Source organism: Felis catus, chromosome B4 (assembly GCF_018350175.1).
Source record: "Felis catus isolate Fca126 chromosome B4, F.catus_Fca126_mat1.0, whole genome shotgun sequence".
NCBI classification, from domain to species: Eukaryota; Metazoa; Chordata; class Mammalia; order Carnivora; family Felidae; genus Felis; species Felis catus.
Genome location: NC_058374.1, coordinates 123,852,573 through 123,878,790, shown reverse-complemented (window position 1 = coordinate 123,878,790; position 26,218 = coordinate 123,852,573). Strand labels below are relative to the sequence as shown.

The following is a 26,218-nucleotide window of genomic DNA, read 5'->3' as shown; positions in this document are numbered from 1 at the left end:
GAGTCAGTGCGAGTTGGGGAGGGGCAGAGAGCGAGGGAGACAGAGGATCCCAGGCAGGCTTCCTGCTGTCAGTACAGAGTCTGATGTGGGCTTGAACTCACAAAACTGAGATCATGATCTGAGTCCAAACCAAGAGTCAGACGCTTAACCGACTGGGCCACCCAGGCGCCCGAGGTACTATTGACATACTGTACCATTCACCCACTTGAAGGTCTCCCATTTGGTGGCTTTCAGTTCACAACAGCCATCTGGCCATCACTCATCACCAATTGGAGAACATTTTCATCACCCCAAAAGGAGATTCTACACGCGTTAGCAGTCTCTCCGTTTGACTCGCCTATTCTAGACATTTCAGATGAATGGAATCATCCCACATGCAGTCCTTTGCGACTGGCTTCTCATGCTTGCACTTTGGTTGACTCACTGAGGAATCCTACTAACCTTTATTTATCACATGATATAATATACATTTTTTCTTTACTTCTAGACTTGGTGCCTTCAATTATGAACAACTTGTTGAATCCAGATGCCATTTTCTCAAACAATGAGATGAGCCTGTCGGACATTGAAATCTATGGCTTTGATTACGATTATACCCTGGTGTTTTACTCAAAGCACCTCCACACGCTGATATTTAATGCCGCGCGGGACCTTCTCATCAATGAACACCGGGTAAGAGCACAGGGACGTTGTGGTCTCCCTCCTCCTTCTCTTAGACGTTGGAGAGCAGCCGTGAGCGGATCTGGCCCTGTGCCTGGCACACAGACATCACTTAGTAAATTGTTGTTGAATGCATGAGTAGATTTTGTTCCCTTCCAAATGACTCTATCCAGAAGCCTGTTGGTTTTTTTTCCAAACCACTTTTTTTGAGGTATGATTGACGTACAAAAAGCTGTACACACCTAATGTATATAACTTGATGAGTTTGGGCATAGTGTATGCTTGTGAAGCCATCACCACCACCAAGGTCATAAACCATCTGTCACCTCCCAAAGTTTCCTCCTGCCCCCTTCATTATTATTATTGTTATTTGCGTGCGCGTGTGCACTTAAAATAAGATCTACCCTCTCAGCAGATGTTTTAGCAATATGGTGCTGTGCTGTGTAATAGATCTCCAGAACTTGTTTATCTCCCATCACTGGAACTTTGTACCAGAAAATAGTTGCTTTTTTTTTTTTTTTTTAAATCTCTGGATGTCTCTTTAATGAAAGATTTTCAAGTTATGCGTTAGCGGAGATTGGGCTACAGACTCCGTGCTCTCATTTCTCACCGAGTGGTGACGGAGTTTCTCCCAGAGCTGATGAACCGGCAGCCTGCTGAGCTCTGGTTAAAAGAAATCCTTCAAATAATAGGCAATATTTTAACCTCATCACTGACTGGAGTTGTTCTGTTCTGTTTTGTTTTATTTTATTTTATTTATTTTAGTTAATTTATTTATTTTTGAGAAAGAGAGAGAGAACAAGCATGGGAGGGGCAGAGAGGGAGGGAGGGAGGGAGAAAGAAAGAGAGAGAGAGAGAGAGAGAGAGAGAGAGAGAGAGAGAGAATATTCCAAGCAGGCTCCACAGTCAGCATGGAGCCCAATGTGGAGGCTCAATCCCATGAACCCTGAGATCGTGACCTGAGCTGAAATCAAGAGCCGGAAACTCAACCAGCTGAGCCACCCAGGCATTCCTGCCTTGAGTTGTTCTTATATAAAGAACATGTGACTGTCTTCTGGTGCATAGTGTTGTTGAGACCTTATAGTAAGGAAGGCAAAAAGAAACACTCAGAACCCGACATGCTTTTCTGTAGTCCACTTTGAGTATCTATTTCAGGAACCTGAGTGAGAAGCATCCTCAGAGGTCAGCAGGTCCTAGTGCCCTTTGAGAACCCCCAGAACGCCCCCGAGAAGTGCAGCTCCAGGGTCTGTCTCAGACCGGGGTGCCTTTCTGCAGGGGGCACTTCTGATTTGGCGGGTCGAACAATTCTGCCTTCAGACAGCTTTCACCATCCATCTCTTCTCTTTTATTCCTTCACACATTCCTTCAGCCTTTACTAAGTACCCCCTCTGTGCCAGGCCCTGTGGTAGAAGCAGGGGGCGTGAGGATGAGTAGCATATGGGGACCAGCACTGTAGCGGGGAGGCAGTCGTGTAAGCAGAGGAATTATGCGGCCACCTCCTGGAGGCGTCTCCGTGCGTCTGAACAAAGAGCTAGGGATGCGTAGAGGATGTTGGGACAACCTTCTCTGCTTGAGGGAATTAGGAGAACAACAAAGAAGGTTATACTTCCGGGACCCCGGAAGGAGTTTGTCAGCAAAGGTGGGCTGGGGTGGGCAGACTGGTAGGTGTGCGAAATCTAGAAACCTAGATCAGGAGAACCCATGTTCTGTACCTGATTTATCTGCTAGGATGGTGTTTAATCTACTGGGCTACGTGTTCTGTAGTCCTGCCATTGTGCTGGCCAAGATGTCTCTCTTTCCAGGCTGGTCATTCTGAGTTTTTTCAGCCACTCCCATTTGGCTGCCTTTCTGGTCTTTTATCATCTCAGTTACCCTTCTTTGTGTGTGCTCTGGTTTATCTCCCTCACATGCGAGTCCCCAGACTGAAGATGTTCATGCGGGTGGGGTCTGACTAGTATGGAATAGAGGGAGACCATCACCTCCCTGGTTCTGGATACCGTACCTTTGTTAACGCTGCCAAAGTTTCCATTGGTTTTGGATCCTCACCATTTGAGGCAACATATTTCCCGATCCCCTCAGCTTTTGGTTATCAGTGGACTTAATAAGCAAGTCATTTTCTCCTTATTCAAAATTCAGTAATGGCACGTGTCAAAAATAACCTTCCCTTCTGCCATTAAGCCAACAGGCAGCTGTCTTTAGTTACGGCCACTTTCCCATATGGAAACCCATCTAGCCACTTGCCATCCAGCTGCATTTGCCCATCTGCTCAGGAGACTCTCTTTTCTTCCATCTAACCTGCAGACGTTTCCCCTGACTGTGAAAGCAGAGTGTGAACTAGCTGGTCCCGCCCTCACTGCCCTGTCTGCCAACCTGCACCACCTCTCCACGACCCCATGGGGAGGTTGAACTGAAGGGGTGTTGCATTGCTGATGGCCTTCTAGACCTAGGTCCTGTCTGTGGCATTTGCTGTGACTTTGATTATCACTCGTAAAATAGCGGTCATTTTATTAACAGTCCTGTCTGTTGATTTTCTGCTTGGTGCTAGAAGCACAGGTTCTGGAGCCTGACCGCTGGTGTTCAAATCCTGACCTTCACCACTTACTTCTCAGGTAGTCTCGAGAAACTCACCTAATTTCTCTGAGCCTCAGTCTCTTCCTCTGTGAAATGGGTACAGTAACAGTACTGTCCTCACAAAGTCATTGTAATTAAATGAGTTAATATATATAAAGTGCCTGGCCCATAGAAAACATTCAATAAATGTTAGCCATTACTGCCTTTCTCTTCCTTCCTTCTTTCTTTCTTTCTTTCTGGCCATAGAAAACAATAAATGTTAGCCATTACTGCCTTTCTTCCTCCCTCCCTCCCTCCCTCCCTCCCTCCCTTCTTTCTTTTTCTTTCTTTCTTTCTTTCTTTCTTTCTTTCTTTCTTTCTTTCTTTCTTTCTTTCTTTCTTTCTTTCTTTCTTTCTTTCTTTCTTTCAAGTTTATTGATTTTGAGAGAGAGTGTGCACACAAGAGAGAGACCCTGAATAGGCCCCTTGTTGTGTAGAGCCCAATGCGGGGCTTGAACCCAGGAGCCATGAGATCATGACCTGATCTGAAATCAAGGTCAGATGCTTAACCAACTAAGCTACACAGGTGGCCCACTACTGGTATTTCTAATATGCGTGACAACCATACAAATAGATGTTGTCTCTGTTTTACAGGTGAGGAAACTGAGGCTAATGGAGATGAGCACGTAGTTCAAAGCCGCGAGATCAGTAGGAGACAGAACCAGAATTTGAACTCAGATCTGTTTCCAAGGCATAAATATTCTTTATTCCATGTTGTTCCTTGTGGGATTAATAACACCTTTCATTTCCACCCTGTTGTTCATATGGAAATAAAATATTCGTGATGATAAAAAAAAATTATGAAGATAAAAAATGTATGAATTGTGGGGGGAAAAGGGAGATGAAACAGGTGGGGAAAAAGAGGTACAATCATGATTATAAAAGCTTCTGGACTTAAGATCACTGAAGTTTCATTCCCATTATGTCTTTGTTGCTTGGATAAAAGAAATAAGTCATAACACTAATTATGTCAGGCATATTAATAGAGTCAATTATGCTTATGCAGATTTTTCTCTTGCTCTGATTAAACAAAATAATTCTTCCAAGAGGCATTTAATTTGGTGCCATTTTTCCTGCCAAAGACTAAATGTACTTGTAGAGATGGAAAGACATCTGCTTTTGAGATGCACAGTAATAGAACAGTAAGTTTGCAATTTAGCATCTTCCCAAAAAGCAAATGTAAAAGTTCTAGCCCCTTAATTATGCTTTTTTTCTTTTCTTTTTTTTTCAGAAAAAGAAGTTTTCATAAAAATAGAATAAAATGTAGGGTAATGACTGTATTTTCCTTTCATGGGTCCACCAAGGAATAGAAGGAGAGTGATAAGAGTTCTTGACTTCATGTTCCACATCCATACCCTCATCAGTGTTCCCTGTCATTAACAGGCACTGACATTCACCCGTTTTTTTCAAATCTGGAGCCTAACATCAGCCATGACGCCTCACATTCTCCTGTGCTCCACGTCTGATCTCTCAGCAAATGCTATGGGTTCTTGCTTTCTCCTTTTTTATTAAAAAAATTTTTTTAATGTTTATTTTTGAGAGAGAGAGAGAGAGAGAGAGATCATAAAGGGGAGGAGCACTGAGAGAAGGAGACACAGAATCCCAAGCAGGCTCCAGACTCTGAGCTGTCAGCACACAGCCCGATGCGGGGCTTGAACTCCTGAGCCGTGAAATCGTGACCTGGGCTGAAGTTGGATGCTTAACTGACCTAGCCACCCAGGTGCCCCTTCTTCTTTTTCTCTTTTTAAAATAAACCGTTAATTTTAGGAGAGTTTTAGGTTTTTAGATAAGTTGCAGAGGTAATACCAAGAATTCCTGTGTCTACACATGCCTGGTTTCCTCTTGATCACAGTTTACTGTGGTACATTTATCTCAGCTGAAGAACCACGTTCATAATGTTATTATTAACTTAATGAAGTCCATAGTGGGTTCAGATCCTCTTAGTTTTTACCTGATGTTCTTTCCCTGTTCCAGGGTCCCACCTAGGATGCCACATTACATTTAGTTGTCATGGTTCCTTAGGCTCTGCTTTGATAGTTTCTCACAATTCCCTGGTTTGCGATGACCTTGCAGTTTTATTTTTTTATTTTTTTATTTAAAAAAATTTTTTTTTTTAACGTTTATTTATTTTTGAGACAGAGAGAGACAGAGCATGAACGGGGTGGGTCAGAGAGAGAGGGAGACACAGAATCCGAAACAGGCTCCAGGCTCTGAGCTGTCAGCCCAGAGCCCGATGCGGGGCTCGAACTCACTGGCTGCGAGATCGTGACCTGAGCTGAAGTGGGACGCCCAGCCCACTGAGCCACCCAGGCGCCCCGATGACCTTGCAGTTTTAAAGAGTACTAGTCAGGTATTTTTTAGGATGCCTTCTCTTGGGATTTGTCTGCCATTTTTTTTTCGTAATTAGACTGAGGTTGTGGGTTCTGGGGGAGGAAGACCACAGAGGTAAAGTGCCATTCTCACCATATCGCATCAAGGGTGCGTGCTGTCTACATGACTCACCGCCATTGATGTTGGCCTTGATCACGTGGCCGAGGTGTGTTTATAGCGTCTCTGCACCGTGAAGTTACTCTTTCCCTTTCTATGCTCTGCTCTTTGGGAGGGGGTCGCTCTGTGCAGCTGTGAGCTCTCTTCTCACTCTTTCAAAAGATACTCGTTCGAAACATGTTCTAACTCCATCCCCTTCTCCCCCCTCCCGACCACCACCTTGGGCCAGGCCACCATCACCCTCTCACCATATCACTCCTGGACCCAAGGCCCCCTGAAGCCCTCCCAGCACACTTGGAATGACAGAGAAGGCCTTCCGTTGCTCCCACGCCCCCACTTTCCCCCCACCTGTCCTCACACCAGAGTTCTCGTTGCTCCTTGAACTGCCAGGGCCTTTGCACCTGCTCTTCCTCTGCTTTGGACGATCCCTCCCTGCCCCAGGCGGTCCGAGGCCTTGCTCCTCAACTTCTTATTCTTTTCTTCAGCTCTCCAAACCCTTGTAGAGCATTCGCTCTGTATTACTTCTCACCACGGGGCATTCTGCTGGGTGTTTGTGTACGTCTGCCTCCCCATGGTGGGATGTAAACTTCGGTCAGCGACTGTGCGATCTGTTCCATCTGTTCGCTCCCGCCATATTCCCAGGCCCTGGCGTAGAGGACCCGCTCAGTAAGCACGTGACCTATTTATGGAATTACACGGTTAGGTGAGAGTGTTGTGCCTGGTGTGGAGTCACCATTCGGATGCAGGTTATTTTGTCCTCGCTTCCCATTTTGTGAAGATTTTGGAGAGCTTTGTTTTCATGCCCTTTTGCCCTGCCACCGACTAGACGCATAATTTAGACTCCTGAAACGTTCAGAGACCTCTGAAAAACCTATATTTATAGGCATCTGGACCTCGGGAACTCAGCAGCGGTGCTGTGATGTATAGGTTGCTAGCCCTGTGGAGAGCTCTGTAATTAGCTGGAGACGCGGCCAAGCCGCAGACCTGGAGGGACAATGTACACATTTCTGGGTATGCAGAGGGGGCACTCCTGGGCATTAACTGTGCTTGAAGCTGTAAGGGACGTTTCTGGAGCATCTTGCTCCACCTTTGTCCCCACGTGATAGCCTGCTCAGATTACCCTTGGAGTTAGAACCAATCCAGGTGCTGAAGGAAACCAGACAGGGTTAATAAAAATCCCCTGTGCCGTTAGGTCTTTTATCTTTTTATACCCTTTGTTCTGCTTTTAGAGACACCAGTAATCTTCACGACACATTGAGTGAGTCATGTTTTTCAGGCTGGTGGAAAGTTTCTCAACTCTGAAGAGTCCAGAAAATCTGGTCCTAGGCCAGTGGAGAAAAGCGTAACCCCCTGGCTGACGGGAGCAGCTCTGGCTTCCTCGATGGGACAAGCCTGTTGACGGTTATTCTCAGAGATGCCGTGAGCTCGTGTATGTGTGTGCACACAGGCCCGTGCACGTGCGCACGTGTGTGGGTTGGAAAGGGGCCCGCCGTGAGGACATTTCTGACTTGATTGGTTGCAGGGGAAATCACAATTCAGGGGGCACGAGTGGAGCAGAGAAATCACCCCAAGTCTGTTTCATTTTCCATATGAAGGAAGGGGTGGGGGGGTTGAATGACTTGCCTGAAGTCCTCTGGGAAGTAGCAGAGGCTAGAAGAGGGGGTCTCAAAGCCCAGGCCTCCCGATTCCTAGTCCAGCAAAGCAACTCCGTTTCACTGCAACTTGCTACGGCTACGTGCCAGAGACTGCCCCCCCACCCCCCCAGCCCCTCAGGCTTCCTTTTTTTTTTGCTTTTTGTTTTCTTAATTAAAAGTAAATTTTTTAAAAGATTTTATTATTACCATACCTGATGTGGGGCTTGAACTTACAACCCCAAGATCAAGAGTTGCATGCTCTGCTGACCTAGCCAGCCAGGGGCTCCCCCCGCACACGTCCTTTGCTTTCTTCTCTCTACTTCACCTGCGGTAGGTCTCCTGGTATCCTTACTTTGGAGATGAGAAAACCGACACTTAGAGACCTTGTCAGGGTCACCCAGCTACACAGAGTAGGACTGGGATTTGACGCCTGGTCCCTCAGCACTGGGGCCTGTGTTCTTTGTGACAATAGTGTCCCATGAGGCCCTTTCAGCCGCCTGTGACATAAAAACATGGTGTGTCTATCAGGAGTGGCTCCGCAAGAATACACCGCTCTGGGGCCCACGGGTGGGTGCGTGGCCGTGTCTCCCTGTGATGTCCGTGTCCTGCTGGGGAGTCTGGATAGACCTCGTTCAGAGAAGAGCCGCCACAGCCTCCAGGAGTCTGTGCGCAGAGAGCGTACCCTCTGTCTCTGGTTCTCGCGCCGGTGGCCAGCCCTGTGTCCCACCGTGAACCTCCTGAGCGAACCCACCGGGCGGTCGGACGCGGCAGGCTCTGCCGTCACAGGATGGGCGTCTCCTGCGGTGGCTCAGCGTTCATCAGAGTTGATTACAGGTGGTTGACGTGGACTCGGGTGTGACACGGGCCGGGGCTCAAGTCCGGCCCAGCCTCTGTCTATCTCTGTGAGCCCGAGCCGTTCGCTTGACTCCGCTTCTCAGATTATTCAACGAACGGACAGGAGATGCTCGACCTCCTCCGTGCTGGTGCTGTGAGGAGTACGTAGAATAAAGTCACAGATGTGTCCAGAACAGCGGGTAGCACGTGGCTGGCTCAGTGAAGAAGCACCTGTCTCAGGAACGTTGAAGTATCTTCCCCGGGTCCTCCCCCTTCCTCCTCACTCCCAAGTTCAGGAGGAGACTCCAGGGATGGGCAGGATCGCGGTGCCGTGTGGTGGGTTCCGGGCATGTGTGTGTGAAGTGTGTGAGTGAAGACACGGAACCGCATACAGCGTTCAGAGGTCTTGGAAACGCCCCTGAGTGGAAATAGCGTTTGGTGATTTCTTGGCATGAGTGGCGGGCATCAGATAAATGAGCTCAGATGTGACATTTGAGTCAGCACTTTGTGCAGCTCGGACGCTTGCTGCGTGCAGTTCAGCTGGTGGGAGCAGGAAGCGTCCTCACCCAAACGTGGCCCTGGTCACGACAGGTTAGTCCAGTCCTGCAGAGAGGCTCCTGTGCGTCTTGATAGCTGTCCAGGTTTTTACGTAAGCAGTTGACATCGTGATTGGGAGATCCTGGTGACACAGCCTCTCTAGGCTCAGGAGTATTCTTTTGTCCCGCAAGACTGTACTCCAAGGGCAGAGGGGAGTCGGGAGAGCAGGCAAAAAGGCCCAGGCCTGACTCCCCGCCCCACCGCATCCCAGCTGTGTGGCCAGGCCACATTGTTTCATTCAGTGCCCTGGTGCCCCATCTGTAAAATGGCAATGGTAGGGCCCGCGTGCAGTAGCAGCAGATACCGCGCTCGGTACATTGGTGCTCCCCTTGGGGTAGCTGGTGTTCTAATTCTGGGATTTGGGGAGGGAGAGAAGGACTTGGATGCCTAGTCCAGTAGATAAGAACAGAGCTGGGATTTTTGCAGATTTCGAAGAATGGTTTAAGAATAGGAAATGCCAGGGGAACCTAGCTGCCTCTAGAAGTCAACGCGTGTTCTGAGTCACAGTGTTCGAGCAGGAACTGCGTACCACACACTGAGGGAGGGGCCCTCTTGGCCCGAGTGGGTGGGAGACTGCACCTGGTAATGGTGAGGTCTTTCCAGCCCCCGAAGGGTGAGCAGCGGCTGACAGTCCAGATGAGGAAAGCAATGAACGCTGTATGGAGGGCCCCTGCCCCCCTTTGAAAAGTTTTCTGCTGGGGTTGCTTCATGAAACCTGGTAGTGGGGCCATGCAGGGGGCTCATACACTGAGGTGCTCACATGTGAGCTGAATGGATGGTTGATAACGTGTTGGGAGAAGTTGTGCTTCCAACAGAGGGGACTATTCATCAGCAGCCTTAAATACAGTAGGAGGAAGTGAAGTCTTGGAGGTAGAAGCAGATGTGTCTCCGGGGTCTTAGGGAAATAGGAGTCCCAAGGCAGAGGGATGGGATGGGCGGAGGGAGTTAAGACGAGAGAAGCTGGGGCAGGGGTGAGGCCTTACCTGTGTCTGGGCAGGTAGATGGGAGTGGGTGGAGGGAAGGCACTGTGGCCAAGAGGAACTTGGTCTGAGAACAGAGGGCCAGGCTGTGCTCCGTCCTGACCCCGTCTTCCCACCAAAGTACATGAGCCACCTCAGCTTTTGTACAGGGACCGGATGCGATCCGTGTCTTGAACTCAGTACGTTGTTTGCTGAAAAATGGTTCCTTTCTTTTTTTCTTAGTATCCGGCGGAAATCAGGAAGTATGAGTATGACCCAAATTTTGCCATCCGTGGACTTCACTACGATGTGCAGCGGGTAGGTTTCACCCTCACGTTCTTTTACAGTTTGATGGTGTTTGGGAAGAACGTGTACTCTTGGTGCTTTTCTTTGCTGAACACAGAACGTGATTTTCAGTTATATTCTTTGGGGCTGCAGAACCGAATGATTTAAAAAACATCTTTAGATAAAGTCTTTTTCAGGAGACTATGTGTTGGAAAAAATGAGTGAATGCATTAGCCATTTGGAAGATACTGTTTATTTCTAGAAGGAAGAGCCAGTTGTCATATTGTTTTGCAGATTTTGCAGTCATTTCCTTGGCAGGTTGCACGGTGCTTTAATCAGCAAGCAAGGTCCGTGTCAGATACATACAGGGTACTTCCTTGTCATGTCAGCCTGGTGTTGACACGATTTATAACCCACAGTCCTCATAAACATGCTGTCTGTTCTGCGCTACTCACCTGTGCATGTGTTTATGTTTTTGAAGGCGGTTTTGATGAAGATAGATGCTTTTCATTACATCCAGTTGGGAACCGTCTACAGGTAAGAGTGAGAGGAGGTAAATTTAATTCACCCAAAGTAACCAAGTGGTTTTGGGTTTCAAGACCCGCTGACCGCTTAGTGATGCAGAGGGTTTCTGTGTGCGTATTTGTGATTTATTCACTCATTCCTTCAGGAACATTGATTGGCACCTACTGTCATGCCAGGTCTGGAGGGTTTGGCTTATGAGGATGCTCCAAGGAGCTGGGAGTGTAGGTTGGAAGCCACATAAATAAGCCAGTGACTGCAGTCCGTAGTGACGAAGGCGATGATGGATGTGTGCTGAGACTATGAAGGGGCACTCTGGGGGACTCTGCGGGAGGAGGGCTCTCCAGAGGTGTCTGTCTGCTAGCTGAGTGAGGGTTCTGGGATACGGGTTTGGGTGGGGAGGGGTGCTGGGGTTAGGCAGCGGGTTCTGGTTCCCACCATGGCAGTTGAGTAGTTTGGATATTAAGACATTCCCCCCTCCTTGCCCCCCATTTATTAGAATTAATAGAAGTACTTAGTTCAGGCTGAAATCTTTGAAACTGAACATGAAGGATTTCGCCTTTTCCAATTCTTGAATTTGGGGAGGATTTAGGAGTGTCGTTGTTGTACCTTAAAAACAGAGGTGTGCATATCTTAGATTCTTCTTTCACAAACTTTTTATTTTTTTATAATTTTTTTTAATGTTCATTTATTTTTGAGACAGAGATCGAGTGAGTGAGAGCAGGGGAGGGGTAGAGAGAGAAGGAGACACAGAATCGGAAGCAGGCTCCAGGCTCCGAGCTGTCAGCACAGAGCCCGACATGGGGTTTGAACTCATGAACTGTGAGATCATGACCTGAGCCAAAGTCGGATGCTTAACCACCTGAGCCTCCCAGGCGCCCCACAAACTCTTTATTAAAGTTAACATTTTTTTTTATCCAAGTTAAATATGTTCACAGAATCAGTGCTGAAAGTGTTGTGGGCAGCAGTCCTGTGTCCCCCCCTTGCCCTCCAACCCCTTTACACTCTTGATTTTTTTTTTTTTTTGCATTTTTCTTCCAGTAATGTGCTTATTTTTCATATTTCTGTTTCCTAATTTATTAATTCTGGACATCATCTCTGCCACGGGACAGGACTTGGCGTGCACACACACACACGGCTTCTGCAGTCTCGTTTCTAGAGCCTCGTGACGGTCCATGTCTGCCTGTTCCTCCGTGTTGGTCATTGTTTGCATCGTGACTCTTCAGTCTTATTCCTTCTTAACACCAGGTCGTGCACCGTGACTGCTTTCTTCCTTGTACAGCGTGTGCCTTTTCTTAGATTTCATAACAACATCATTTTTTATTTGCTTCGTTTTCCGTAGAGGTGTCCTTGGTTTTTTCTAAATGCCCCATCACAGATACCATCCGTGTGTTTATTTCCCAACAGTTCAAATGTTTTAGGTAATCTATCACTTACTTTTTTTTTTTTTTTTTAATTGACTACCCTTCTCTGATTGCTCATCCTGGAGCTTGCGTTGGCCTCTGTCCCCATTCCCTGGTTCCCGTCCCTTCTTCTCTCTGGTTTACTCCCTCGTTTTGCTGGAGCACATCCCCCAGGAGCTCCCCAGTGCCTCACAGGGCTGAGCCTCTCTGGGGGGGCTGTGGCGGTTATTCGGTTCCTCTCGTTGGTGTCCCCTTGTGGGCCTCTGTTCTCCACTTGCTGTGTCAGGCACTTGCTTTGTGTCTTCCGGTGAACATACTGAAATGTCTTGTCTGCTGATGTTTTTGCTCTCACTTCCCTTGACTTTTGGAGTAGTTTATTCTTTTATTATCATTTTAATGGTGTTTCAGAGGGGAGAAGAGATGGCGATGCTGATGAGAATAATAGTCTGGTGATAATACACAGCCACTAGCAAACGTGACGTCTTGCTACGGCACAGACACCGTCACAAGGGCTTTATTTCAGTTAACTAGTTTGATCCTCAGAATAACCTTGTGAGGCTTGTACTAGTATTACCACAGAGGTCTTAAGTAACTTGCCCAAGGCCGCACAGAAGTAGGATTCAGACCCAGGGCCTGTGGTCTGGGCTTGTTGTAGGCGTGGCTGGCTCCAGGGGCCAAAGTGACCTCTCACAACTCTTTCCATCTTTTGGCTCTCTCCCTCTGGCTTTGCTCCAGGCAGACCCCTCTGTGTGATGCACCCAGCACCCCCACCCCACCCCCCCCCCGCCCCGCCCCAGGTCAACAGGAGAAGGGGACTCTCTCTTGCCAACAGATACAGCCGGTCTCGGAGTGCGTGAGGCAGTGCACAGGGTGCATGTGTTCCTTTCCTCTGAGTTCTTTCTTGCTGCTCGCCACCTGTTCATGCTGGCCTTCTCCCACGGTACGGTTTTCCTCCCTCGCTGCTTCTTGAAATCTCACCCATCCTTCCTTCAGGGCGGACTTGCCGGGAGGTCTCACCCTGCCCTCTCAGCCTGACCTGGTCTTTCCTTCCTCTTCTTAGACGATGCCGTCCTGTGGCTCCTGATTGTCTTGTTTCTTCTTCTGTGGGCAAGTTGTCCACCGTGTCAGGGAGTGTGGGGCAGAGCCAGACACCCGCCGAGGCGTTTGGAGGAGGAGTGTCCAGGTTTAGGTCCTGGGACGGTCGCTGTGGCCGCAGTGCCGAGGGGATGTGGTGGGCCGAGGGGGCTCTGGGGTCACACTTCCTGAGCGTGGACCCCAGCCCCACTGCTGACATGGGTGTGGCCTTGAGCAAGTTCTTGGCCATCCCGAAGCCTTGGTATCCTCCTCTGTAAGATTGGCATAACTCCACTGCCTGCCTCAGGGTGAGTCGTCGTGTAGACCAGAGCATGCTCAGGGCGGCAGAAGCACGCGGAATGCCCTTCCTTTTCCCTTAAAAGGGGTGAGAATGAGCCCATGGCCGGGCAGAGTGCCCCCTCCTCAGCCTCACCCGTTTCTGAGACCTGCTGCGGGTCCCCGGCTCCCACATCAGTTCGACTTTTGTGTTGTGGGCCGTGGGAGGGGATGCCACGGGGCAGAGGAGGAGGCAGACTGGCTGTCCCCACAGTCCCATTTTGTACCTATGATTTAAGTTCTTCATGGGGACCTTGTGAAAGCTGCATTTGCTCTCATCACAGGCACATTTGCTAGCACCTCTGTATACTCTTCTGTCTTCTCAGTTATGCCAGGAGGGAGGTGCTATCATTGTTCCCCATTTTGAAAATGGCAGTGAGACCCAAAGAGGTTAAATTGCTTGTCCAGGTGATAGCCCTACTAATTAAGGAAGCTGGGATTTGAACTCCGGACAGACTCGGTCAGATTTGCACTCCTAACCTTTCTATTTCTCGCAGTCACACAGGGCTGTATAAGTAGTTTCAATTTTTTTTTTTTTTTAAAGTTCATTTATTTTGAGAGAGGGAGAGTGAGTGGAAAAGGGGAAGAGAGAGAGGGAGACGGAATCCTAAGCAGGCTCTGCACGGTCAGCTCAGAGCCCGATGCTGGGCTCGAACCCACGAACCGTGAGATCATGAGCTGAAATCAAGAGTCAGACTCTTTACTGACTGAGCCTCCCAGGCGCCCCCCCACCAAGTAGTTTCTATTTTGATCCTAGCGCTGGTTGAGGTTACATCTAGGTGCAGGCGGTCCCCCCAAACCCCCTCCCTCCCCACCAGCCTGTCGCGGAATTCAGCTGGCTGCAGCTGGCTTTCTCCCCGCTTTTGAGCTGACCTTTGGTTACTTGGGCCTTAAAGATGCAGCTTGTGAGGTTCTGTGCCTGTGAGTGTGTCTTAGGGTAGTGCCTAGTTTGGGGGCAGAAGGATGACTCCCCCAGCAGAGTTCTTCCACTTTTTATAGTTTCTTTCTAAGTGTTAGAGCCTTAGGCGTGTGCACGCCTGAGCGCTGATACTTTAGCAGGAGCTCTGCCCCAAGGTCATTGTCCAGACTGATCTGGTGAATGATAAAGTGCAATGTATCAAGTTAACCAAGATCGGGGGCAAAATATTAATGCATCTCCTTGGGTATTTTTGAAAGTTCTATGAGGGTGGAGAAGAAAGGGAAAAGGCTGAAATTAGATTCCCATCACAGCTGCATGTCAGCCATCAATTACAACTTGTATGTGTTGTTGGCCAGGTGATTTTATGTGATAAGCAGCCTGTTCGTAACTAAGACTCCCATGGATACTCGTGGATACTCCCATGTGGCACTGCGGAGACTTCCCACCATTCATTCTGTGGTCTCCTCACCACTGGTGTCTGTTTCTCAAGCACCTTCCCGAGAGACACGTCTGGGGAACAGACATTTTTCTTCACGACACGCTGGAGCAGGCAGTGCCAGGTGGGGAAATAGGAGAACGTGAAATCCCCAGTGACAGCACCTGCTCCCAGCACCGGTGGCCGAGGCAGGGTGAAACCCAGGTCACTCGGACTCCAAAAGTCACCCTTCCCTTTGTGGAGGGGCTGGATTGGTTCACAGATTCTGCTGCGGCTCCTGGAGGCAGGCAGCTGGCAGATGTCACCCTGGCTTTTTGTAGATGAGGAAACTGGCCTTTGCTGTCACATAGCATCTGGGGTCATCCCTCTTGGAGGTGGCATCTGGGCTTCCTGCCTTGTGTCATGGGGTTTTTAGTCCGCCCGAGCCTCATGCATGGCTTTTCCCTCCTCAGCACTGACCTTAGGTTAGAGCATCAGAGGTCAGGAGGATGGTACAGACAAAGCTAGCCTGTCTCTCCCTAATGTAGTAAAAACATAAAAATAGAAACAAAGACCCACCGCAAGGCAAAGGAAGGCCTTGTGCTTTGTTGAGAGAGGCAGCATGACGTAGAGGTTGAGGAGCTTGGGCCTGAGAGCCAGGAAGCCTGGGGTCTGGTCCTGACCCACCACTTCTTACTTCGGTGACCTTGGCTAAGATATGTGACCTATTGGGGCCTCAGTTGCCTCTGCTGGGAAATGGGAGGATGATAGTGCTCCCCTCCTAGGATTGCTGAGAAGTAAGTGAATGAGTGTGTGGAATTCACATCTGGCATCTAGGACGTATTATTTTTCCGTCCTTATTCCAACGGCCTGCTGTTAGTAATGATAGCAGCTTCTCGCCTGTGATTTGTAGCGCTTACCGGCGGCACGTCTCACCTCCTTGTGACCGTGGTGTCTGGCACCTCAGCTGAAAATCCCAGCAGTTGCCAGAGGTCTGAAAATCGCTGTTCTTGCTACGTGAGTCTAACTGCACTGCCCGTGATTTTTCCAGAGGCCTCAGCGTTGTCCCTGATGAAGAAGTCATTGAAATGTACGAGGGGTCCCACGTGCCTTTGGAACAGATGAGTGACTTTTATGGAAAGGTAATGAGAGATTATTCATTTAAGGCAGCCTATCTGTTTCCTTCTCAAAACACGGCCTGGTAGATTTGGGGTCTCTGTGTGGTCCTGTGGAACTGACAAGGGCATTTGGGACGTTTTGAGAGACCCTGGATTTGAGAGAGGCTCGTATGTTGGTGTTTCTCCTAGGTCCTTCAAGATTGCCCTTTCTTAGCCCTTTCCTCTCTACCTGCTAGAGGCTCTCTACACTTTCCGTGAACCCGCCCCTGTCTGTCACCCTTCCTCCCAGTGTGTCCCCACTTTCTGATGAAGTCCGCGTAGTAGAGGTCACCTGCCCTGAGGTCCAAGATAACAGGTCACCCTGTGCTGCAGGGAAGCCTCTGCTTCTCTGACTTCTGTCTCTGAGCTTTTGCTCCAGTCTTGTTAGGTGGGCTTTTGTTTACATTGTCAAAATGCACTGGAAGATGCCTGGTCAGCTGGTAAACTTAGGGCTACAAATCGCAGGCACTCAGAGAAAGGCTCTTTTTCAGGCTCACATATGGCTGCACGGAGGTGCTCACATTCAGGAGAGTTACGTGGCTTTTAATGCCATTCCCCAGGCCATAATCGACTTGCTGACTTTCCTCTGGGTTTGGTGGGGTAGAGTGAGCTGGAAGTTAGACAGAGTTGTCACAGGAGCGTGACATTGGTTAGACTTTTGGGGGGGGAAATCAGGGTATTTCCTTGGATTTCCCAGTTATGCTTAGAGTAGGATGTCGGCTGTGCTGGGAATGAGAAGAAAAAGGTGAAGGCTTCTGCTTTGTTATTGTTAGAATTATCCTTTTCTTGGGGAGAGGGATCCAGATGTTGATGACCTCCCTCAGGTAAGTCTCCGCTTCTGAAGTTCTCCTCCCTGCCTGCAGAGTTCTCACGGAAACACCATGAAGCAGTTCATGGACATCTTCTCCCTGCCGGAGATGTCGCTCCTGTCCTGTGTCAACGAGTACTTTCTCAAGAACAACATTGACTATGAGCCTGTCCATCTGTACAAAGACGTCAAGGTGAGAGGCGGTGATGCCACGACTCTCCAAGCATTTCAGCAAAGGGACAGAATCATTAGCCTCCTTTGGCTAGGTGTTTGAAACAGTCCTTCGTCTGGGATCTCTTTTATTTACGGTTTTACCTTGAAAATTGTTAAGAAAGATGTTACACCAGAACACTTGGAAATCAGTCTAATTTCGTGTTAAAAGAAGAGGGCACTCATACTGTTATCTGGATTTCTAATTCTTTCCTACCAAAAGCCAGGGCCCATGCATCTGGTCAGAGGGGCTGGTGGTGGCTGAGGTCCAGCCGGCCCACCTCACCCCTGCGACCCAGCTCACCCCTGCGCCTGCCTGTGGAGAGGGTGACATCACACCAAGGCTGCAGCCCTCTTGTCCCCAGAGGTTCCATGGAGGCCTTCCCAGGCCCTGCAAAAGCTGTGCAGAAACCCAGTGGGGGAGGTTTATAGACAGCTATGAAACTTACACACATGCATATGCACATCATTTATGTAACTTCACATTTATATATTTTCACTTATATTCACAAACGTGTGTTTATACGTATTCTTTAAGCTGTCTGAACTTTGTTCAGTACTTAAAAACATGTTCATGTATTACTTAATAATACTTATTTCAAATATATATAGTAAATATATGCATATATATTCATATATGTAGTATATATTGTGTATTAAATTTTTTTTCATGTTTATCTGAGAGAGGGAGATCGAGCAGGGGAGGGGCAGAGAGAGAGGGAGAGAGAAAATCCCAAGCAGCACAGAGCCCGATGCAGGGTTGGATCTCATGAACAGTGAGATCATGACCTGAGCGAAAGTCTGGAGTTGGATTCTTAATTGACTGAGCTACCCAGGTGCCCCTAAGTACTTATAGTTAAAAGATCTGTACTTATGTACTATAATGCTTTTATGCCTACATGCTTAGGACTGGTTTTAAATTTTGGCTAAAATTACGGGTTTTAGGAAGATGAAGGATGAAGTCTAGCTTCTCAATGTTAGTCTGGTATTGTTTGAACTAATGTTAAATATTTAGTTTCTGTTCTCCTTTTGGTGCCCTGAAATACTTTAAGAATCACTTGTGAAAAAAAAGAAGAAGAATCACTTTCAGTTATATAACCCTTTGCAGGCATGAGGAGAGATGTTTATGCACCAACAGCGAACACTTACATATATTCCAGGCACTGTTTTTCTGAGTGCTTTATGCATATTAAGTAATTAAATCCTCACAATAATGCCTGGAGGTAGGTACTATTTTTACCCTCATTCTACAGTTAAATTGAGGCACAGAGAGGTTGAGTAACTTGCCCAAAGTCACACAGCTCGTAAGTGGTAGAGCCTAGATTTCAGGCCAGGTAAGTTTGGCTCCGGCTTGCTCTTAACCCCTGCCTTCTGTTGATGTGAAGTTGAACAAGCCTGTGCTAAAAGGTGATCGGGGTTGAGTTTATAGTCCAGAGGTGCTCACTTGTGACAGAAGTCTACCGGTTTTCTAAGGCTTATGGCCCCGTTTTGCCTGCAGCCCAGTCCCCGACCACACCCTCCAGTAAGTGTCCATGTGCCTCCAGGCGTGCCACCTAGGTAGCAGACCTGCTTAGTGCCCCCTGAGAGGAGGGCTGTGCTCTGATAGCTGCAGGCCATCAGGCTGCCACACCCTGGGGCGCGTGGGGGCGGTGAGCGGCCTCCTCTTGATGGTGTTTACTGGCTGGGTTACTGTCTCCCTGACGATCCCCCGCCTCACTGAACTGAAGGTCCTGCCATTGGCCTCAACCTCTTTCTCTAGATGATAGAACCTGCCCTTGGGGTCCAGGGCGGGGTGCAGAGACGAAACAGCAAGGATTCCCTTTCCGCAGATGCCCTGGGACCGTTTCTGCGTGATCCTGCATAGACGTTGCCATGTATCACGTGGGCTTTGTTCAGCTTTGTTCGCACAAGTTACCTCCTCCCAGGGGCCCTTTTGACAACTGCATTGGAACCTGCCACTGTCGCCATGGAAACCTAAGTTTCCCCCGAGGGGCCGCCTGTGCCAGATGGACCAGAATTTCGATTTCATTTGGTGCTTGCATCACCAGGCTTCTAAAGGCGGACATCGTCCCGAATGCCGTCTCGCTTGTCCTGTTACTCAGGCGACCTCACTTACGGTTTCACTCACTAAAAACCTCTCTTTGGACAGGATTCAATTCGAGACGTGCACATCAAAGGAATCATGTACCGAGCAATCGAAGCAGATATCGGTATGTAGCCTCATGGTGAAGACAGCCTTCCCCCTGCCAGGCCACGGCGCAGGCATTTTGCCTTCATTCCCGGGGCCGAGCAGGGGCCGTAGGGCCCTTCCGAGTGCAGCGTGCGGACCTGGCTTCCTCGCGGTTCAGATGTCTCCCTCCCCTTTGTCTCAGAACTCGGCATAACAGTGACTCAAAAACAGGGGAGCGGGCGGCTGCAGGCACTTCGTGTTTTCACTCAGACCCAGGCAGGAGGCAGGGGCTTGGTCCCCGATGGACCCGGTACTGGTGGGGCCACCCTGCCTTAAGACTTTTCTGCCCCCGGTGCCCTGGACAGTGCCGGGCCCCTGGGCCCCTTTTGGTAACCACCTGCAGCCTGACGGACTTCACGCTGAGTCCGTGTGTACTCTTCTCTTGCTCGCAGAAAAGTACATCTGCTACGCCGAGCAGACCCGCGCAGTGCTGGCCAAACTGGCTGATCATGGCAAGAAGATGTTTCTCATCACCAACAGCCCCAGTAGTTTTGTGTAAGTTGCTGTGGGTGACCTTGCTGGCTCCAGCTCACGCCTTGTATTCCCACTTATGTGAACAGTTGGAAATTGGAAAGAAAAAGTCGCAAAAGTGGTTAATCCCTCTCTTGTGAGACTCACCTGGCTGGCGTGTCGTTCCAGGGACAAAGGGATGAGGTACATTGTCGGAAAAGACTGGAGGGACCTGTTTGATGTGGTCATCGTTCAGGCTGAGAAGCCAAACTTCTTTAACGATAAGCGGAGGTGAGTGTCTTTCCGGGAGAGCTAGATTTTAGTCCCTTGCTGCCGTGAATACTTACGTAGTGCGACTTGGTAAAATCTAGCTGGAAAATCAGAAGCATCTGACGTTATGGCTTTTGATTTTTAACCCTTCTAGCAAGTAATTGCACGGAGGGTGAGATTAGTGCATAGCCGACAGCTTGAGACTGTTCTCACTTCAACCTGAGTCCTACGAGTCAGGCTTTAAGAAAACTACTGAGGGGCACCTGGGTGGCTCAGTTGGTTAAGTGTCCGACTTCAGCTCAGGTCATGATCTCCCAGTTTGTGAGTTCAAGCCCCGCGTCGGGATCTGTGCTGACAGCTCAGAGCCTGGAGCCTGCCTTAGATTCTGTGTCTCCCTCTCGCTCTGTGCCCCTGTCCTGCCTGCGCTCTGTCTCTCTGTCTCTCTCAAAAATAAAATAAAAACATAAAAGAGAAACTTAAAAAAAAAAACAACTACTGACAGCAGTGAAAAGCCATACGTAGTGTTAACATCGTTAAGTTAGACTTCTTGATGCAGGTACATTGGGAAGCATAACAAGACAGCAGCAACAGCAAAACTGCCTGGTGGGTATTTTTCTCCGTACAGCTCTAAGTGGTGCGTTTAAAATTCCAGTTGGTTGGGGCGCCTGGGTGGCGCAGTCGGTTAAGCGTCCGACTTCAGCCAGGTCACGATCTCGCGGTCCGTGAGCCCGAGCCCCGCGTCGGGCTCTGGGCTGATGGCTCAGAGCCTGGAGCCTGTTTCCGATTCTGTGTCTCCCTCTCTCTCTGCCCCTCCCCCGTTCATGCTCTGTCTCTCTCTGTCCCAAAAATAAATAAACGTTGAAAAAAAAAATTTTTAAATTCCAGTTGGATTCTGCAGAACTCTGCAGAAGGTCTGTGTCAAGTGGAGTACCTCTCTACCAAGACTTACGTGGTGTGTTCCTGTCATGGGAAACAGAGGGGCGGGAAGTCGTGGGTTCTGACAGTGACTCCGGTGTGCTCTTGGCATGAATAGGTGCGGATCAGGGATCCTGAAATGCCTTTAATGTGCGGAACCGACCTCTTCACCAAGAGTCGTCCCCCCAGATATCAATAGTGTTGACAGTTACTGCACTGGGGTTATAAGAATAATCTGCACTTTGTATAAAGAAGCACTTTAACCCACATTTTTTCTGTTCCGCGATTGGTAACCAGGCAGTCTTTCCCTCTCTGCCAGGTGATTTAACGTATCATAATGCAGTGCTCCGTAGTTCATGTTGAATAGATTAAATTTCTCTTGGGACACTAAATTCCCATTTTCCAAGCGTCATAGTGATTCCTGAAGGAAGAGGCAGACCCAAGAGCCATGTGCAGAGACTGAGAATTCAAGGGAATGAAGGAAAAACTTAAGTGTTGATCAAAAACAGCTATACGTTGGCTGGCTGCTTTCTCACTGAGAAAACGCTCTCCCGAACTTTCTTATTAGATCCCAGGGTGTGATCAGGACAAGGGCCTCATCTCCCCCTTCACCGAGGACACCCTCTCCTTGTTACACTTATACACAGTGGCAGAGTGCTGTCTTAGACTATTTCCTGGGGGGGAGGGTGTGGGCAGCACAGGTCTCCCTGCCCGCCCCCCCCCCCACCCATTTATTTTGCCTTTGTTCTGCACGCCTGCAACACCTCTGTTCCTCCCATTTTATTTATAATGATGGTTAGAGACAACCTGAAGGAACAGCCATAGGAGGAGATATTATACAGCCATGAGAAATGATGTGTTTGGGAAAAAAAGCAGCATGCATGTTTTATGATCATAAAATACAACGTACGAAAAATATGTAATCACATGGGAAGTTGCTCACAGTATTAGAGGAGAAAAAGATACCAATCAGGATATATGGTGATCCTCATTTATATTCATAAAAAAGAGAAGGGTAACAAATGTTATCTTTATAGATTGAAAGACACGTACTGAAATGTTAGGTGTTTATAGCCGGGCACTGGGATTATAGGCCACTTTCCTCTTCCTCATCGTATTCTGCATTTTCCAGATTTTTTGCACTCAGTTTAAATGTTTTTCTAATCAGAAAAACAAGCCAAATAAATGTTACCTTAAAAAAAGGCAAACAGGGGTGCCTGGGTGGCTCAGTTGGTTGGGCGTCCGACTTCGGCCCAGATCATGTTCTCATGGTTCGTGGTTCAAGCCCTGTGTTGGGCTCTGTGCTGTCAGCTCAGAGCCTGGAGCCTGCTTCAGATTCTGTGTCTCCCTCTCTCTGGCCGCCCGCCCCCCCCCCCCCCCCCCGCCTCCCCACACTCTGTCTCACTCTCTCTCAAAAATAAACATTAAAAACAAACTAACAAACAAAAAGGCAAATAGACCCTGCATACATTCTTTTTTCTTTTTAACTTTAAAGATATAATTGGCTTTATTGATCGATTCATGGATCAGGCTTCATCCCATCTAAGTAGAGGGGAGCTCCCTGAAGGCTTTATTCTTATTCCCATTTTGCATCATAAAATGATATGCCTTATCCTCAGATTTGTTTTTTATGTAGAGTGGCTGAATTTCAAGTGCCAAGCTCGACACACGTATTGAGGCAGCATTTCCAGAAGCGTGTTTTTGCGAAGCAGATTTTCTGTGTGATCAAATGCATTTAGGAAATCTGGGTCAAAGAAAGTTTCTGTACTGGGTGGGCTTTTCAGAGTCATGGATGACTTGTTAAGACGGCCATAAGTAGTGCCTCGTGTTTTGCAAATTTATTTGACCCTGGAGTTCTTTCCTCTGTAAATACGTTTGGATACCGGGGTCTGCCCTGGATGAGGGCACTGAACCAGGGAGTGTAGAGGTGGAGTTTGGGTGCCCAGGCTTTTCGAGGTCTGTGCAGCCCCTTTCTGTTGCCAGTAACTGTGTCATGTTTCATAAGCAGATTCCCGCAGATCATGTTTCCTGTTTCTGTTGTTAGACCTTTCCGAAAGGTGAACGAGAAAGGTGTCTTACTCTGGGATAAGATCCACAAGTTGCAGAAAGGCCAGATTTACAAGCAGGTACCTCATGACCGATTTTTCCTTTTTGTTCCTTTGCTTTGTGGTCAGTTATAAAATGCTAACAGCCGACATTTGTTGAGTCTTACCGTGTGCCGGGTGTAGTTCTGAGAGTTCTGCTTGAATTGATGCTTTAAACTTAAAGCAAAATTTAAACTTAAGTCAATGTATTTTCAGTGTGCTGTATCCAGATTAACTCAGAATTGAGCAGTCTTTGAAAACAAAATTTAAAGCATTACTTTCATAGTCTGTAGAATTTAAGATGCTAATAGTAAACCTTGGGTTTTTCACTTCAAGAAGCATTGAGTCACATGGTGTAGGACTCACCTAAATTAGTAATGGTTTCCTGATGAGCTGTGTTTTATGTAGTTTTGATATATTTTGGTATCAGTAAAGCTCTCAAATGTTTGAATAAATGATTGAATTTCTGACCCTGATTGTGTTACTGAGTTTGCTTCATCTCATCCTTTAAAACTTTTTATTTCTGTAATATTTATAAAACACATGAAATTATAGAATAGTACTACCACATACTTGTGGTTAAAAAACCACAAACAAACCCTGATACGTTCCTGGTGGGTTTATAACACAAGGCCGGGTTTGCCGGTAAGTGTATTTTCTTGCCGTGGAAGATTTGCTTGGATACAGCCATTCCAATTCTAGGAAGTTAGACCAAGAAAAGTATTAACATGTAGCTAAAAATTTGCTACAAGAATGTTTATCATGACTTACAAAATAGGTAACAAGTGTCCAACATGAGGGAATTGGTAAAAGGAATCACAGTACTTCTCGGCTACTGAAATGGTAGATTAATACTTACTGACATGGTCACAGAATGTTCAGTGTAAAAAGATCGTTACAAAGAGGTATATACAATACAGATCATTTTTGGAACATACATTTGACTTAGAACAAAGGTCTGAGAGATTTCACACAAAGGTGTTTTTATCTTTATATTTTGATACTTTAAATAAATTATAAAAACAAATAAAAAAAGATATTTCGGGCTACGGGTTGTACCGGTGACACAGGTTTCTATCTCACATGATATCTATGTTTTTCTTTTCTTTTTAAAAATATCTCTGTTTTTCTATTCTTGCAGGGCAATTTATATGAATTTTTGAAGCTTACTGGGTGGAGAGGATCCAAAGTGTTGTATTTTGGCGACCACATATACAGTGACCTGGCGGTGAGTCCTTTTTTTCCATTTCTTTTTTGGGGGACAGATGTGTTAGTCCCACTTACTAAGGAATTTCTCTTTTGTTTAAAACACTTTTATGCTTTCAGGTCACATATTTTTTTTATGTCTCATTTTTTTGTAGAATAGAATGGATCATAGTTATAAAAAAAGATCATTTTTTTTAAATGGTAGAGAAATTAGCAATTCACTCAGAATTTATCAGAAAAATCCACTTAAATAATGGTAAGAAATAAATGTAAGCGTTCTTTTTTTTTTTTTTTTATTAAATATCAGAAGCATCCATGTGCAACAGAAGAGTCTGTAAACTCAGTTGGAGCTCCTGCAATTCCAAAAACTGGCATTTCCAGGAAACAGCTATTATAAGAAAGTGAGGCTTTTCATGCCCATTGGAATGACTAGAGTGGTGTCTCAGGACTTGAATTACGATTTAATCTATAATTAGAACGAGGCTGAATCAGTCACATTTCCTTCTGTGCCCCGCTCCTGGTGCAGGGGATTTCTGTTTGTTAAGTGGGCCCGGGCTAGTTGCACCATGCACGTTTTGCAAAGTCTGAGTGATGCTCAGTGTCCGCCGAGTCACCAGAGCAGGGTCGTGGCTGGCGATCAAACTCTGATTGGTATTTCTGAGCATTTTGACCCACATGACTGTGGTCTCGTGTTTGTGTCCCTCTTGCGTCTGACGCCCGTCTTCGGAGCTGTGAGCTGTAATGGGCTGCACGGTAGACCCCCCTGGGAGGCATTTTCAGAGCACACGTGCTATCGTCCGAGGTCTGTGGACTCAGACTTCAGACTGCCTGCTGGTGGAGGAGGTGGGGGGGGGGGGGTGGTGATTCCAGCGCCTGTGTGCAGAGACCCTTGTCCCAGGCCATTTCAGCACGCACCCTGCATAATCGAGTCTGTCCACCGGGCTGAGGTCTGGCGGAAGGAATCATGGGCTCAGAACTGCAAGACAGGTTTTCACCCCAGCTCTGCTGTTTTTAGCTGGATGAGCTTGCACACGTCCTCCAAGCCCCCGCGTCCTTATTTGTGAGCAGAGTTAAATCAGGGACTGCATACAGAAGTGCTTATTAGTGACACAGAAATATAGAGTGCTGCTGTCAGGGGGTCCATACTACCAGAAGGTTTGGCCGAGTGACATGGCCTCTTGAGAACCAGTGTCTTTGGGCCTTGATGAGATAACTCTGTGCTGCCCTTGAGGAGTGCGGGTGCGTGGCCCTGTGAAGGGACACACAGGTACAGGTCTTAGCCTTCTGAGAGGCACTCACAAGGCAATGGTTTCCTCAGGCGTGGTCCCTGTGACATCAGCATCACATGGGAACTTGTTGGAAATGCGATTTCTCAGGCCTCACGTCAGACCTACTGAGTCAGAAACTCTGGTGGGGCTCAGCTGTCTGTGTCTAGCTTTTCACGCTAAAATTTGATATCAGGGTAATGTTGACCTCAGAATAAGTTAGGATGTGTTCCTTCCTCTTCAGTTTTTAGAAGCGTTTTAGAAGGACTGGTGTTAATCCCTTTTTAAATGTTTGGTAGAATTCACCAGTGAAACTGTCTGTCTGGATTTGGGCTTTTCATTGTTGGAAGGGTTTTGATTACGGATCAGTCTCCTTACTGGTCAAGAGGTCTTTTCAGATTTCTTATTTCTTCATGATTCAGTCTTGGTAGCTTGTTTGCTTCTGGAAATTTGTCCATTTCCACTAGGTTATTCAAGTCGTTCTATACTAAGTTTACAGGTTTTACAATTGTTCTTATTTCTCTAGAGTTGGTAGTAACTGCTTAAATTGTTGATTTTAGTAATTTGAGTCTTCTGGTTTTTGTTTGTTTTTAGTCAAGATAAGTCTGTCAATTTTGTTGATCCTTTTGAAGAACCAACTTTTGGTTTCTTTTTTTTTTTTATATATTGTCTTTCTATTCTTTTTCCTTTTTTTTCCTGTTTAAAGAAAATTTTTTTTAAATGTTTATTTATTCTTGAGAGAGAGAGAGAGAAAGAGAGAGAGAGCGCGTGCAGAGTAGGGGCAGAGACAAAAGGAGACATGGAATCTGAAGTAGGCTCCAGGCTCTGAGCTGTCAGCACAGAGGCCGATGTGGGGCTCGAACTCATGGACTGTGAGATCATGACCTG

General features: G+C 47.4%; 1 protein-coding gene across 3 annotated transcripts in view; it reads left to right on the top strand.

Annotated features, from left to right (window-relative positions):
- The window catches only part of NT5DC3 (5'-nucleotidase domain containing 3), an 89,062-nt gene that overhangs the window by 21,047 nt on the left and 41,797 nt on the right, over positions 1 to 26,218 (top strand). For all 3 annotated transcript variants that reach the window (XM_023257377.2, XM_045062247.1, XM_011284289.4), the window contains exons 2-11: positions 488 to 672; positions 10,025 to 10,099; positions 10,548 to 10,603; positions 15,787 to 15,877; positions 16,756 to 16,893; positions 19,060 to 19,120; positions 19,533 to 19,635; positions 19,780 to 19,881; positions 22,820 to 22,901; positions 24,001 to 24,087. In XM_023257377.2, coding sequence (XP_023113145.1) covers positions 488 to 672; positions 10,025 to 10,099; positions 10,548 to 10,603; positions 15,787 to 15,877; positions 16,756 to 16,893; positions 19,060 to 19,120; positions 19,533 to 19,635; positions 19,780 to 19,881; positions 22,820 to 22,901; positions 24,001 to 24,087 — 980 coding nt within the window. The remainder of the gene's footprint in view (positions 1 to 487; positions 673 to 10,024; positions 10,100 to 10,547; positions 10,604 to 15,786; positions 15,878 to 16,755; positions 16,894 to 19,059; positions 19,121 to 19,532; positions 19,636 to 19,779; positions 19,882 to 22,819; positions 22,902 to 24,000; positions 24,088 to 26,218) is intronic.